This window comes from Solanum stenotomum, chromosome 11 (assembly GCF_019186545.1).
Source record: "Solanum stenotomum isolate F172 chromosome 11, ASM1918654v1, whole genome shotgun sequence".
Classification (NCBI taxonomy): Eukaryota; Viridiplantae; Streptophyta; class Magnoliopsida; order Solanales; family Solanaceae; genus Solanum; species Solanum stenotomum.
The window spans coordinates 45,257,818-45,272,236 of NC_064292.1; the positions used below are offsets into that span (position 1 = coordinate 45,257,818).

General features: G+C 33.3%; 2 protein-coding genes and 1 pseudogene across 2 annotated transcripts; 2 read left to right on the forward strand and 1 right to left on the reverse strand.

Annotated features, from left to right (window-relative positions):
- Positions 1–985: 985 nt before the first annotated feature.
- Positions 986–1,903, reverse strand: LOC125845969 (uncharacterized; annotated as a pseudogene).
- A 1,107-nt stretch (positions 1,904–3,010) lies between these two features.
- On the forward strand, positions 3,011–3,900 carry LOC125845073 (uncharacterized protein At5g39865-like). The gene has a single exon (XM_049524493.1). The coding sequence runs from the start codon at positions 3,012–3,014 to the stop codon at positions 3,837–3,839; it is 828 nt and encodes a 275-aa protein (XP_049380450.1). The 5' UTR covers position 3,011; the 3' UTR covers positions 3,840–3,900.
- A 2,067-nt stretch (positions 3,901–5,967) lies between these two features.
- Positions 5,968–6,995, forward strand: LOC125845970 (probable F-box protein At1g65740). Its single transcript, XM_049525449.1, has 3 exons — positions 5,968–6,375; positions 6,538–6,607; positions 6,772–6,995. Exons 1-3 carry the CDS (start codon positions 5,968–5,970, stop codon positions 6,993–6,995), a joined length of 702 nt encoding a protein of 233 aa, XP_049381406.1.
- The last annotated feature ends 7,424 nt before the right edge of the window (positions 6,996–14,419 follow it).

Here is a 14,419-nt window from a genome sequence, read left to right on the forward strand (position 1 = left end):
ATAAGGCTATGTTACACAAAACAGAGAAAATATTCTCAAACTTATTTGGCACTTAGGCGTAGTTATTATTGAGACGGAGGGACTACTAAAACTATGGGTTGTTAACATAAATTATTTTTTTCTCTTTTCTTTCTTTTAGTATACTCAGCTAAAAAAACATCACCGGACACCAGTGCAAAACAAAACCAAAAAAAATGATCATATTTTTGTATCATAGTTTGGTCTTATAGAAACATCAAAGAAAATAATAACGGCAAAATACATAGACAGACACTTAAATTTGGTCTCAACTGTCAGCTGAGCATTCCAACTTATCAAATGATCACATAGACACCTCAACTCGACCCCAAAATGTCTCACAGACACCAAAACTAGCTGATCAGATGCATGCATTTCAATCACCAATCATGTGTCAAATGAATGAATTCCGATGTGATTGACAAGCAGCGGGGCATGGAACCGAGGTTGAATCAATCATCATCAGAAGAATTAGGCCAAAAATTACTACACATTCAGGGAAAATTAAACTTCCATCGAAGAGAAGCAAACGAAAGGCTAATGACACATGTCTAATACAAGAAAAGAGATCTTTTTTCCTTATTTTAACCATAATTTCATAACAGCAACCCAACCCTCATTCTTCGTCTCCTCCCCGCTCATTTTCAACCCGACCCTGGATTTTCCATCACCATGTAATTGCACCCACACCGTGTCGGCCATCTCCAAAATCACCATCAGCACTGCTTCCATGTGATTGAGCTTCATTTTCAAAGCAATCTGTTTTATCACTTCTTATTTTCAAATTTTATAACACAATTTAGCTTTTGTACAGCCTGAAAGATTTTATCTCTTTTTCTCAAATGTAGGAGAAGATGTAAATGTGTAGATGAGTTAAATATATTCGATCGATTAGAACACCCTACTACTAAGTTGGAGTGCTTTAAGTGTCTATTTATGTATTCTGCCACAACATAACTGTACAATTTCAAGCTGTGTCTAACTGTCTATAAACAAAAGCATTTGCTTCATTGATAGCCTGCTTTAAGATGTCTCTCAGTCTGCAGTTTTCTTCCCTTGCTGGTTTAGTTGTTTGTCCCGCTGATTTAAGGGACTCGTTGAGTTTAGTAGCTCGTCCCATTTCTTCAGCTTCGCTTATACACACAATGAGGCTTGTCTCTTTCCCATTCCAAGCCAATAGTGACTCCTCTGCCTCTAGTTTCAATCTCTCTGCTGTATTCATGTGTAGTTTTGTTTCCTTTTTCGCTTTATCCAAAAACATTTTATTTCTGGTCTTAGTGCTTTTGATCATCTCTTTCATATTTGCAGCCTCTTTTTTCACCAAGTCTCTCTTCCATCTCAGATTCTTCGGAAGCAACTTCCTTCAACGCTAATGCTAAATCATCTAAGGCCTTTGTGCTCTTTTCATCCGCCTCGCCAACTCCATTTCATTTTTTAGCAAACTCATCTCATTATCCAAAGCTGTGGCTCCTCATTTCAAGAATGATTAAGATAACTGCCATTTTGCTTGGAACATGTGTCCAGGATTCAATCTTTTCATGACGAGAAGCAATCTCGAGCTTGAATTCTTCGAGTTCAATCTTGATTCGCTTAAACTGCATAGTTTTTTTTTTTACTCTGATAACTTCCTGTTCTCCAATTCATCTTCTAATTCTTGAATTCACCTAAAATCAGAAAACCAATCCGTCACGCGAATCTTGAATTCTCTTACATGACTAAGTCCCTCTTTTCACTTTTCCTAAACTAGCAGCTTACTCTATCAACTTGAGATCACATTTTTTCGCCTTTTCGAGCTCCAACTTCAAGGAGTTGATACTCTTATCTTTATCCCAAAAGCTAGCTCACGAGAGAAGAATTGTCCAAGTCCAGAGACCACCCATCTCATTAACCATCGATGTAGACCCCCAAATTAAAAGTTGTCCATGCACCAGATGTTCAACCCTGGGCGTGAAGTGGACTGTTGAAGAATAAATAAAGGTCCACATTGATGATTACTGAGATGAGTGGTCTCTTTATAAGACTTGAACAATCAGTCTCCCTCATGAGCTAGCTTTTGGGGGCATAAATTATGTCCAAGACCTAATATTACTCAAACAGAATTATTATGTGGATATTACAAGCTAAAAGATAAACTAGGATGAGTATCATTTTTATCGTTTCAGTTTTATCGGATGTCCTATAAGAGGGTTAAGAAAATCATAATCCATAAATTAAGGAGAGAAGCTTCTAGAGAGATAAAAGTGTGACACATATAAAATCTTAATTCTTTTCCATCCTACACAACTCAATAAACTCAAGGTACAAAAACATAATTTTTGTACCATTGACTCATAAACACAAATTCTTTTCCCACTACCAAAGCATTTTTTGCACCTTTTTAAAAACAACAGTTTTTCTTGTATTATATAGATTTTTTTTTCTTATATATATATCTTCTTCATTGAAAGCTACCCCCGCCACCCTTCATCTTCTTAAACATTTTTATCAAAATTTCTACCTATATCTTTATCCTCTCATCATTCATATCTGATTTTGATCTTCAGAAAATTAAATTTATCTTTCAACAATTTCTATCATATATCCTATATTTATTTCATTCCCAGGATTGATTGTTTTTTATCGCTCGCCTTCATATCGATTCTCCTTAACATACATTGACCTTTTGGTTTTGTAGGCCACTTACAACCTTTTTTCTTTTTAGTTTTATGTCCGTTTTACAAAAGCTCTTCTTTCTACACATACGAGATCTAAAAAGACCAGGTGGTCAAGAGATCTTCATTTCTACACATACAAAATCTGAAAAGACCATATGGTCAAAATATTGTCATTTCTATTTGAAAATACCAGGTGGTCAAGAGATCTTCATTTTTACACATACGAGATCTAAAAATACCAGGTGGTCAAGAGATCTTAATTCTTCGGTCCCTTTGGATCATTGATATATATATTATTGTTAAGAAATAACCCCTTAATTAGAGAGAATTTTTTACTTTATGATGGATAATCATCATAACCATCATAGGGAAAATGAATTTGAATATCAAGAAATCCAGAAAGCAAAGACATCATCAAAATTCAATAGATCAAGGACTATACACAGCCCGAGAAACTCGATTGAATTCCCCGAAAAGCCCTTGTATCTCTACCCTTCTCCTCATTCGATCGAACGTAATGGCTCCATTAAAAAGCTTCATTGCTCACCTTTAGGATCCATGGTTGGAACTTCATTCAAAGGAAAAGTGAAAAAGTTGTATTCAATTTTCGATTCTCGTAAGGAAAATCATCGATCCTCGATTCCAAAACCTCAAACCAAGCATTCAAAGCCATTGATTTCGAACACTCTGTTATTGCCTGGAACAGAGGATCGTGTGGTAATTTACTTCACGAGTATACGTGGAATTCGAAGGACATTTGAGGATTGTTACACAGTGAAAATGATATTAGGAAGCTATCGTGTTAAAGTCGATGAAAGAGATGTCTCGATGCACATCGCGTATAGGAAGGAATTACAAAATGTTATAGGTGAGAAGAACAACAATAGTATTGTGACATTGCCACAAGTTTTTATCAAAGGGAAATACATTGGAGGTGCTGAATTGATCAAGCAATTGAATGAAATTGGCGAATTACCGAAGTTATTAAGAGGGATTCCTTTAAGGCCAATTGGTTATATTTGTGAAGGTTGTGGGGATGTACGATTCTTGCCTTGCTCGAATTGCGATGGCAGCAGGAAATTTTTCGACGAAGATGAAGGACAAGTTAGGAGGTGTCTTATTTGTAATGAGAATGGATTGATTCGATGCACACTTTGTTGTTCTTGATCTATAGAAATTTGTGAGATGTATTTATAACATGTTCGTTGTCGCCTTATAGTTTTTTAGTTGGTGAGGCAAAGACGAATTCAGAATTTTAAATGAGTGAGGTAAATGTAACTCTTTTGTATCAACAGGTGGCGTTTAATTAATATAAACTATCTATTACTATATATTTTGAAATTGTATGGTTGTGTAGAATGTAGATAGTGTGCAATGTAGTTTCCTGATCTTGATATCTTTGAAAGTTTGAAGTAAAGGAAAAGGTTTTTATCTACGGGAAAAAGTTCAAAATTGCTCCTGAACTAATATGAAATAGAACAGTTTTCTCCTCCGTTAATAGTTGGGGTTAGGTGTGTTCATTATTACAAAAGTGGCGTATTTGTATGTATTTTGAAAATCCAGCAAACGGAATCATTACAACCCTTTATCTGGTTGTTGTATGATACCCTGAGTGTTTGTGCCTGACGATCAACAAACTTTTGCATAGAGTTATCTTATTTATGAATACTTAGCATTTAGCAACTAGAAAGATGTTATTCTTTAACATTTGTATTCACAATCTTCGACTTGCAAAATATAGAGCATCAAAATAAAACCATAAAATTATAAATCTTGGCATGATTGAAAATCTCATGAAACCATAATGGATACAAATTGACTTTGGATATAGTAATAATTTGTCAAGAATAATATATCCAAATTTACGGAGGAGAGAAAATTTACCACAATGCTAACATAGTGGTGTAATACATAAACACACACTTAAACTTGACCTCAACTGACAAGTAATCACTCGATTGCGTTGAATTATTTTTCCTCAGATAAAAAAAAATCTCTACACCTTATAGTAAGAAACTCCAAAAGTTGGAATAACGACAATGAAAATTAAGACAATAACGATGATTCTCCAATTCTTATTGATGGTGTTGTAAAACTTAGCAACAATGATAGCAAGATTGACAAGAATGACTTTGGTGGCAAATCATCTGGTGGTCTTAGCGAGGAAGTGAAACTTAGATATAAAGGATTACATGGTCATAATACGGGTGTCTTTATCTTACAAGATGATAAACTTGGTTCATTGTCATCCTTCCTCGAATATGCAGATATTTTCTTGCCACCTCCATCTTGGGCTTTATAAGGACGATCAGGCAGCTTCTTCAGACGCTCATCACTAAGTTTACACCAAAGATGTTGCCTTTTCTATTTGGTATTTCACTGGCTAAAGATTTAGATACTCTTTGGCACTATCTATTAAGCTTTGGTTATCACAATTGTTATTGCTTCCTGTTTTCTGAATGCTTTGTTATGTTTTCCTATTGTTTACTATGTCCTCTTCATTTTTGTACTTTTTAAGGCATAATGTTCTAAAACTAAATTTATGTTCCAAGGCACAAGCCATACATAAGTTCAGTTTTTGCAATTTCATACTATTGAACTAAACTAAATGTGATTTTTTTTTTTTTGGAACTCGGAGAATTCACAATCGTTATTTTTTGGGTTTGTATTGGGTAAATCTACTCTTGTACAATAACTCGCAAACTACTCAAGAGATATAAACCACATTAGACAAGTGCAATGGGATGATCTCAATTGAGAAGATACCTAAATTCTTTGACAATCATTATAAAATCTTGAGTTTCAAACAAATCAAAAATCAATACACGCAACAAAAAAAAAAATCAGAATAAAGCACATAAAATCCATTAATAAAAACAAAAATCAATAAAATTACTAAAAAAACCAAATTCTAAACAAAGTCCCAAATACCACTAAAATTTAAAAATTATATTTTGTTGTTGAAATCTCATCTATCTTAAGGAAAATAAAAAACGAAAGTAATAAAAAGAAGAGATAAAAGAAATGATCTAAATCATTCATCTCATAATTTACGGAAATCAATAAAAACGCAATAAGGAAAAGAAATTGATTATAGAGCATAACAAGGAATACAATATGCTATTAGTTATAGACTCATTGATTAATGAGAAGTATAATTAATCATTAATTCGTTACTAATTAATTTTTTTATTTTCTCATTCGGATATTAAATATGTTATTCAATTAGTTAGGAGGATTGTAATTCAACTTTGTCATTCTTAACTCCGATTGGAAAAAGCTTTGCTAGGGTTTTATGATGGCTCCTTGGTCTGATCTTCCGAAAGAACTTGTTGAAAGAATTAGTAAATTCGTCAACAGCAATATTGATGTCCTTCGCATTCGTGCAGTCTGCAGTTCATGGCGTTCAGCATTTTCTCCTAATTTCAAAATCCCCAAATCTCAGTTTCCCATCAAACTACCCTCCAAAATGCCTTTCCCCCACCCCCACATGTTCTGGCCTGTTTATGACGATTCTCATTGTTATTTAATCGAAAGCACTGTTTATCTTTTCCAACTTCCTCATCCTCCTCACACACCCTGGCTGGTCAAGATCCTAAAAACATCAAACGGAAAATTGAAGATTTTGAATCCTCTAACCAACAGAGTGATCGATGATTTGCCTGATAAGAAATTGAATTTACTAGATTTACGTGTTTCTCAAGTTTGTAAATTCCATCATGTGCATTGGGTCTTAAGCTATCACTTACATAGTGTGCTCGGATTTGATTTATTTAATAAAATCTTGCCTATTTGGATTGATGATCAAACCAATCATTTTTTTGTAATGGCAACTAGTATTTTTGATCACTTATTGTGTTTTAAGTCAGGGGATGACAAATGGACTACCTTGAAAGATCCCACTAGTAAGACTGTCGATATTAGTGTGTATAAAGGTAATTTTTATGCTGTTGATACTTATGGAGAGACCATAATGTAAGATCCCTCCTTGTTTAACCAGACCATCGTATCTTCCACCGTAAAGATATTTAACGAATGGGGTAGTAAGAAACGACTGGTGGAATCAGGTGGGGAGTTGTTTCTGGTTGATATGTTTTAGATACTAATGTTAAGACGAAGTTGCATGGTTCTCAACCTTCATGGAAATGTCCCAAGGAAATTAAGATTTACCGGCTTGATGAAGAACAACATGAGTGGATTGCAGTGCATACATTGGGTGATCGAATTTTCTTTGTTGGTGACGACTGTTGTTTCTCTGTTTCTTCATCAGATTTTGGTGATCAGTGCAGAGGAAACTGCATTTACTATGTAACGGAGGTATAATTGTGAATATGAGACGTTCTCCACCAAAGTACTATGCCTACGCCTATGAAGATTATTTGGTATCTGGTCTTAGCGAGGACGTGAAACTTAGATATAAAGGATTACATGGTCATCACACAGGTATTTTTAGCTTACAAGATGGTAAACTTGGTTCATTGTTATCCTTCCTCGAATATGCAGATATTTTCTGGCCACCCCCATCTTGGCTTTTCACTGACGATGATGAGGCAGCTTCTAAAGAGTTTTGGCGTTTTGTAATTGATGATAGACATGTAAGGTCGGTTAATGACAGGTCCTACATGAAGAAGGTTTGGTTTAAAAGGTATCAATGACCTGAAGATTTAGATTCTTTGTTTATGAAACTCAATGCCTTTCTTTTATTGTATTCACATGCACTAAAATACTCCATTTAACTAATGCATTCATTCCTATGTTGAATTCGATGCACACTTTGTTGTTCTTGATCTACATAAATTTGTGAGATGTATTTATAACATGTTTGTTGTCGCCTTATAGTTTTTTAGTTGGTGAGGCAAAGATGAATTCAGAATTTTAAATGAGTGAGGTAAATGTAACTCTTTTGTATCAACAGGTGGCGTTTAATTAATATAAACTATCTATTACTATATATTTTGAAATTTTATGGTTGTGTAGAATGTAGATAGTGTGCAATGTAGTTTCCTGATCTTGATATCTTTGAAGTTTGAAGTAAAGGAAAAGGTTTTTATCTACGGAAAAAGTTCAAAATTGCTCCTGAACAATATGAAATAGAACAACTTTCTTCTTCATTAATAGTTGGGGTTAGGTGTGTTCGCCATTACAAAAGTGGCGTATTTGTCTATATTTTCAAAATCCAGCAAACGGAATCATTACACAACCCTTCATCTGGTTGTATGATACCCTGAGTGTTCGTGCCTGACGATCAACAAACTTTTGCATAGAGTTATCTTATTTATGAATACTTAGCGACTAGAAAGATGTTATTCTTTAACATTTGTATTCACAATCTTCGACTTGCAAAATATAGAGCATCAAAATAGAACCCTAAAATCACAAATATTTATAAATCCAGACATGATTGAAAGTGTCAATGAAGCCAAAATGGATACAAATCGGATTTGGATATAGCATGTTGTCAAGAAAATAGTATTAACCGATATCATTCTTTTAACTAACTGAAGAAGAGTTTGCAAATTGATAAAATCTGGTGGACAATTTTCCAATCTCCAAGGAAAAACGCTCAAATCTCCTATCAGAAAAATTCTCAATTCTCCTTTTGGACATCAACTCTCACATGAAACTAAGGGATCCTAACCCAAATTGTATAAACACAAACTTATGGAGGAGAGAAAATTTACCACAATCCTAACGTAGTGACTTAATACATAAATAAACATTCAAACTTGACCTCAACTTACAAATAAACTCTCGACTTATCTAAATGATGGGAATTTTTCAGATAGGAAAAGTGAACAATTTTTTTTTTCTTTAATAAGTAGTTATTGATAGTTCAAATAGGAAAAATAAACAATTGATATATATATAGTTGACATGTGTTTTAATAAATAGTTATTAATAGTTTAGATATCAAACTCAAAAAGTCGAAATAGATTAGGAGTGCTCAAAGAAAAGCTAGGTTTTCCCAAACAGAGCTTTGCTAGGGTATTTTCATGGAAGCCATGAGAGTACCTTGGTCCGATCTTCCGAGAGAACTTGTGGAACGAATCAGCAAATTCCTCAACAGCAATATTGACATCCTCCGCATTCGTGCAGTCTGCAATTCATGGCGTTCAGCAATGCCTCCCAATTTCGAAAACTTCCCTTCTTTGCCTCTCATCAAACTGCCTATCCCCAATATGAACCATGGTTATCATAAAGAATCTGAATTTTAATTAATCGGAAGCACCGTTTATCTTTTCCAACTTCCTCACACAGGCAGGTTGGTGAAGATTGTAAAAACCCTAGACGGAAAATTACAGATTTTGAATCCTCTAACCGAAACAGAAATAGAGGATTTTCCTGGTAATATGCCTAAGAAATTGAATTTTACTTGATTTTCATGTTTCTCAAGTTTCTAAATCCTATCACTTGCAATGGGTAATAAACTTTCAGAAACTTGAATATGATGTAGGGCATTTATTTAGAAAAACCCGCTTATTTGGAGTGATCGAATTTTCTTTGCTGGTGATGACTGTTGTTTCTGTGTTTCTTCGTTAGACTTTGGTGATCAGTGCAGAGGAAACTGCATTTACTATGAGAAGTACTATCATGGTCCAATTCCTGTTGCTGGTGGTGTAAAACTTAGCAGCAATGATGACAAGAATGTCCTTGGTAGCAAATCATCTGGTGGTCTTAGCGAGGAAGTGAAACTTAGATATAAAGGATTACATGGTCATAATACAGGTGTTTTTATCTTACAAGATGATAAACTTGGTTCATTCTCATCCTTCCTCGAATATGCAGATATTTTCTGGCCACCTCCATCTTGGGCTTTATACGGACGATCAGGCAGCTTCTTCATTTTCTGTTTTTTTTCTCTTTTAGGAAGGTATTATACTAGCTAGTTTAAATTCTATCAATTTAGTCGTCACAGTGATATATAGTGCATACAATGTGATGTTTTTTGAGAAGTGCAATGCGATAAACTCAATTGAGAAGGTACCTAAATTTTTTGACAGTCATTATAAAATCTTGAGTTCCAACAAGATCAAAATCAATACACACAAAAAAAATAAATCAGAATAAAGCACATAAAATCCATTAATAAAAACAAAAATCAATAAAATTACTAAAGAAATCAAATTCTAAACAAAGTCACAAATACCACTAAATTTTAAAAATTATATTTAGTAGTTGAAAACTCATCTATCTTAAGGAAAATAAAAAAACGAAATTAATTAAAAGAAGAGATGAAAGAAATGATCTAAATCATTAATTTCATAATTTACGCAAATCAATAAAAATGCAATAAGGAAAAGAAACTGATTCGGAGCATAGTATAGTAAGGAATACAATACTCTATTAGTTATAGAGTCCTTGATTAATGAGAAGTATAATAAAAANGTAAAATCTCGTTTATTTGGAGTGATCAAACCAATCATTTTTCTGTAACGGCAATCCCTCCTCGTTTAACGAGACCAAGGTATCTTCCAGCATAAAGATGTTAACTTCGAGCATATTTAACGGATGGGGTAGTAAGAAAAGACTGGTGGAATCAGGTGGGAGTTATTTCTGGTAGATATGTTTTTAGATTTTGATGTTATGAGGGAGTTGCGCAGATCTAGACCTTCAAGGAACAATCCCAAGGAAATTAAGATTTACCGAACAACATGAGTGGATTGCAGTACATACCTTGGGTGATCGAATTTTCTTTGCTGGTGATGACTGTTGTTTCTCTTTTTCTTCGTTAGACTTTGGTGATCAAAGGATTACATGGTCATAATACGGGTGTTTTTATCTTACAAGATGATAAACTTGGTTCATTGTCATCCTTCCTCGAATATGCAGATATTTTCTGGCAACCTCCATCTTGGCTTTATACGGACGATCAGGCAGCTTCTTCATTTTCTGTTTTTTTCTCTTTTAGGAAGGTATTATACTAGCCAGTTTAAATTCTATCAATTTAGACGTCACAGTGATATATAGTGCATGCAATGTGATGTTTTTTTTGGAACTAGGAGAGAATTCACAATCGCTATTTTTGGGTTTGCACTGGATAAATCCACTCTTGTACAATAACTCGCAAACTACTCAAGAGATATAAACCACATTAGGTAAGTGCAACGCGATAAGCTCAATGGAGAAGGTACCTAAATTCTTTGACAGTCATTATAAAATCTTGAGTTCCAACAAGATCAAAATCAATACACACAAAAAAAAAAAAAATCAGAATAAAGCACATAAAATCCATTAATAAAAACAAAAATCAATAAAATTACTAAAAAAACCAAATTCTAAACAAAGTCACAAATACCACTAACTTTTAAAAATTATATTTAGTAGTTGAAATCTCATCTATCTTAAGGAAAATAAAAAACGAAATTAATTAAAAGAAGAGATGAAAGAAATGATCTAAATCATTAATTTCATAATTTACGCAAATCAATAAAAATGCAATAAGGAAAAGAAACTGATTCGGAGAATAATAAGGAATACAATATGCTATTAGTTATAGAGTCCTTGATTACTGAGAAGTATAATTAATCATAAATTCGTTACTAATTAATATTTTTATTTTCTCATTCGGATATTAAATATGTTTTTCAATTAGTTAGGATTGTATTTCAACTTTGTCATTCTTAACTGCAATTGGAAAAATGCTTTATGATGGAAGCAATGGGTCCTTGGTGTGATCTTCCGAGAGAAGTTGTTGAAAGAATTAGTAAATTCGTCAACAGCCATATTGATATCCTTCGCATTCGTGCAGTCTGCAGTTCATGGCGTTCGGCATTTTCTCCTAATTTCAAAACCCCCAAATCTCAGTTTCCCATCAAATTATCCATCACTTCTCATTGTAATTTAATTGAATGCACTGTTTATGTTTTCCAACTTCCTCATCCTCCTCACACAGGTTAAGATTCTAAAAACCCTAGACGGAACATTCATGATTTTGAATCCTCTAACCAAAAGAGGAATCAAGTTTGTGTTTGATGATAAGAGATTGAATTTACTAGATTTTCGTGTTTTTAGATATTGATGTTAAGACGGAGTTGCAAGGTTCTGGACCTTCAAGGAACAATCCCATGGAAATTAAGATTTACCGGCTTGATGAAGAACAGCATCAGTGGATTAGAGTGCATACCTTAGGTGATCGAATTTTCTTTGCTGGTGACGACTGTTGTTTCTCTGTTTCTTCATCAGATTTTGGTGATCAGTGCAGAGGAAACTGTATATACTACAAGAATGGAGATATAATTGTGGACATCTCGGGAAATGACCTTAGCGAGGAAGTGAAACTTAGATATAAAGGATTGCATGATCAACACACAGGTATCATTACCTTACAAGATGGTAAACTTGGTTCATTGTCATCCTTCCTCGAATATGCAGATATTTTCTGGCCACCTCCATCTTGGCTTTTTACTGACGATGGTCAGGCAGCTTCTAAAAAGTTTTCTCCTCGAATGTTGCTTTATCTATTTGATACTACACATGTGAGCTCATGTCAGGATGAGAAGAAGCTTGATCCTAGACATGTAAGGTCGTTTTAAACTTGATACTTACTTGAAAAGTGAATGTGTTTGAATTTAAGTATTCCTCTCTATTATAGTTCTTTTCTAATGACCTAAAGATTTAGATTCTTTGTTTATGAAACTCAATGCCTTTCTTTTATTTTATTCACATGCACTTCAATACTCCATTTAACTAATGCATTCGTTCCTTGGTTGACTTGTTTATATTATTAAATGTTGACATCGACAGTTAACGTGCATGCTGCAGAACATTTTTAATATCCTTGATGGTGTTTGTCATGTGCCAATGAGGTTTCCAGATCAATATTGATAACCAAAAGTGTTGGATAATAGTAACGCGAACAAGAATCAGTGTATCATGTTTATGTATTATGCATAAAAAGAATCAATTGTAGCTTTTAGGAGTTGTAGGACAGCAACACTAACATGAAATATTAGCATCTCCTCCAGATGTCATTGTTCTTTTCTCTATTATTTTCAACATCTCCTTTTCAAACCTGTTTTGTATTGCTTGACTTGAGCCGAGTATCTTTCGGTAACAATCTCTCTGCCTTTACAAGGTATGAACAAGGTTTGCGTACACACCACCCTCCCCAGTCTGCACTGGTAAAAATTAAGTATCTAAACATACTTCCAAAAACTAAAAATAAAGTTTAATTTATATATATCTTGAACTACACGTGTCCAAGAACTAGTTTATAAAATATGTGTTTTTGCCTTTGAGAAGAAGAAAATATGTGATAGATATTTGTGTAACTAGAAATCATTCATTAAGGTTAAATGAACATTTTAAAGTTAAATATAAAAATGTGTCATATATACTTTTTAGACGGACTAAACAAAAATAAGGCATAAAATGGGACAAAGAGAATATATAACTAATTACCACCTTTTAGAATTACATATCATAAAGAAAAAAAAACAAACCTTTTACAGAATTAAAATCCTACCCAAACGAAACTTCATCTAATTAATTAGTACATTTAAAACAAATATATATATATATATATATGTGTGTGTGTGTGTGTGTGAAAAAGTTACCGAGTTCTAATGAATGTAGAAAAAAATCATTTGGTCAAAACTTCCATCAACATGATGCCGTAACCCGTAAACATTACCTTCTGAGCCATAGTCTTAAAAGAACAAAAATGAAAAAGAATTACTCATTTGGATATAACAAGCTCCCTCGTATTAACGAAGATTTACTTTTTATTTAGTCCTAGAATTTTCAAGGGCTTGATTTTGATAAGAGAAAATTAAAATCAAATAGATAGGTTATAATTTTAGTATACCTGGTGCAATGTATCCAAGAGTTCCCAATGTCTCGGTATGTGCCATGGACTTGCTTACGGCTAAAATTTTAGAGATGCCAAAATGAGCCACCATATCTTCATCCAAAAGAACGTTGGCTGGCTTTAGGTCGCAATGAATTATTGGAGTGATCGTGACATGACCATGATGTAGATATTCTAAATTATCTAAATTTTACATGTGTATAAATCAATCCATGAATTTTCTTTTGAAATATGTCAAATCGTATTTGTTTGTGTGACTTGAAATAATCTCACTAAAGATAAAATTAACATTTTAAAATTTAATTATTACTCCCTCAATTTCAAAATAATTGAATTGTTGGGATGTTTCATACCCCTTTAAGAAAAGAATATTAAGACATAAATTAGACATTACTTTCCATTTTTCGCCCTTATTAATTATTATCAAATTGATCTTTAGGATAATTCAAAACAATTAAAGTTTCTTCATAGAAAATCTAAATGAAAGAATATTCAAAAAGTAGTCTTGAAAATTGAACAATTAAATTAATTTGAAATATGAAAAATATCTCAATAATTCAATTATTTTGAAACAGAAAAAAGTATTAAACGTAGAAATGTGTCATTTTTATTTAGGGTCAACAAAGATTTTACTTTAACCATGTGGTGTTGTACTGTTAGGGGCCGTTTGGTTATTGGTTAGAGTTATGCAGGTATTAGCTATGCAGGGTTTAATTATGTAGGTATTAGTTACGCAGGGTTTAGTTCTGCAAGTATTAGTTATGTAGGTATTAGTTATGCAGGTATTGGTTATGTAGGTATTAGTTATGTGGGTATTATTTAGTTATGCAGAGATTGCAATGTATGGATTATTAGCTATTGAATATTGAATTTGTTGTAAATTAATATATTATTATTTACAAACAAATGAGCAAGCAAATAATATAAATTCTCCCTA

Excerpts from the sequence above, each read along its gene's own strand:
- LOC125845073 (XM_049524493.1), top strand. The coding sequence starts at position 3,012 with ATGATGGATAATCATCATAACCATCATAGGGAAAATGAATTTGAATAT.
- LOC125845970 (XM_049525449.1), top strand. The coding sequence starts at position 5,968 with ATGATGGCTCCTTGGTCTGATCTTCCGAAAGAACTTGTTGAAAGAATT. Across the intron at positions 6,376-6,537 it reads TAGATTTACGTGTTTCTCAA|TCAGGGGATGACAAATGGAC; the intron begins GTTTGTAAATTC and ends TTGTGTTTTAAG. Across the intron at positions 6,608-6,771 it reads CGATATTAGTGTGTATAAAG|ATACTAATGTTAAGACGAAG; the intron begins GTAATTTTTATG and ends GATATGTTTTAG.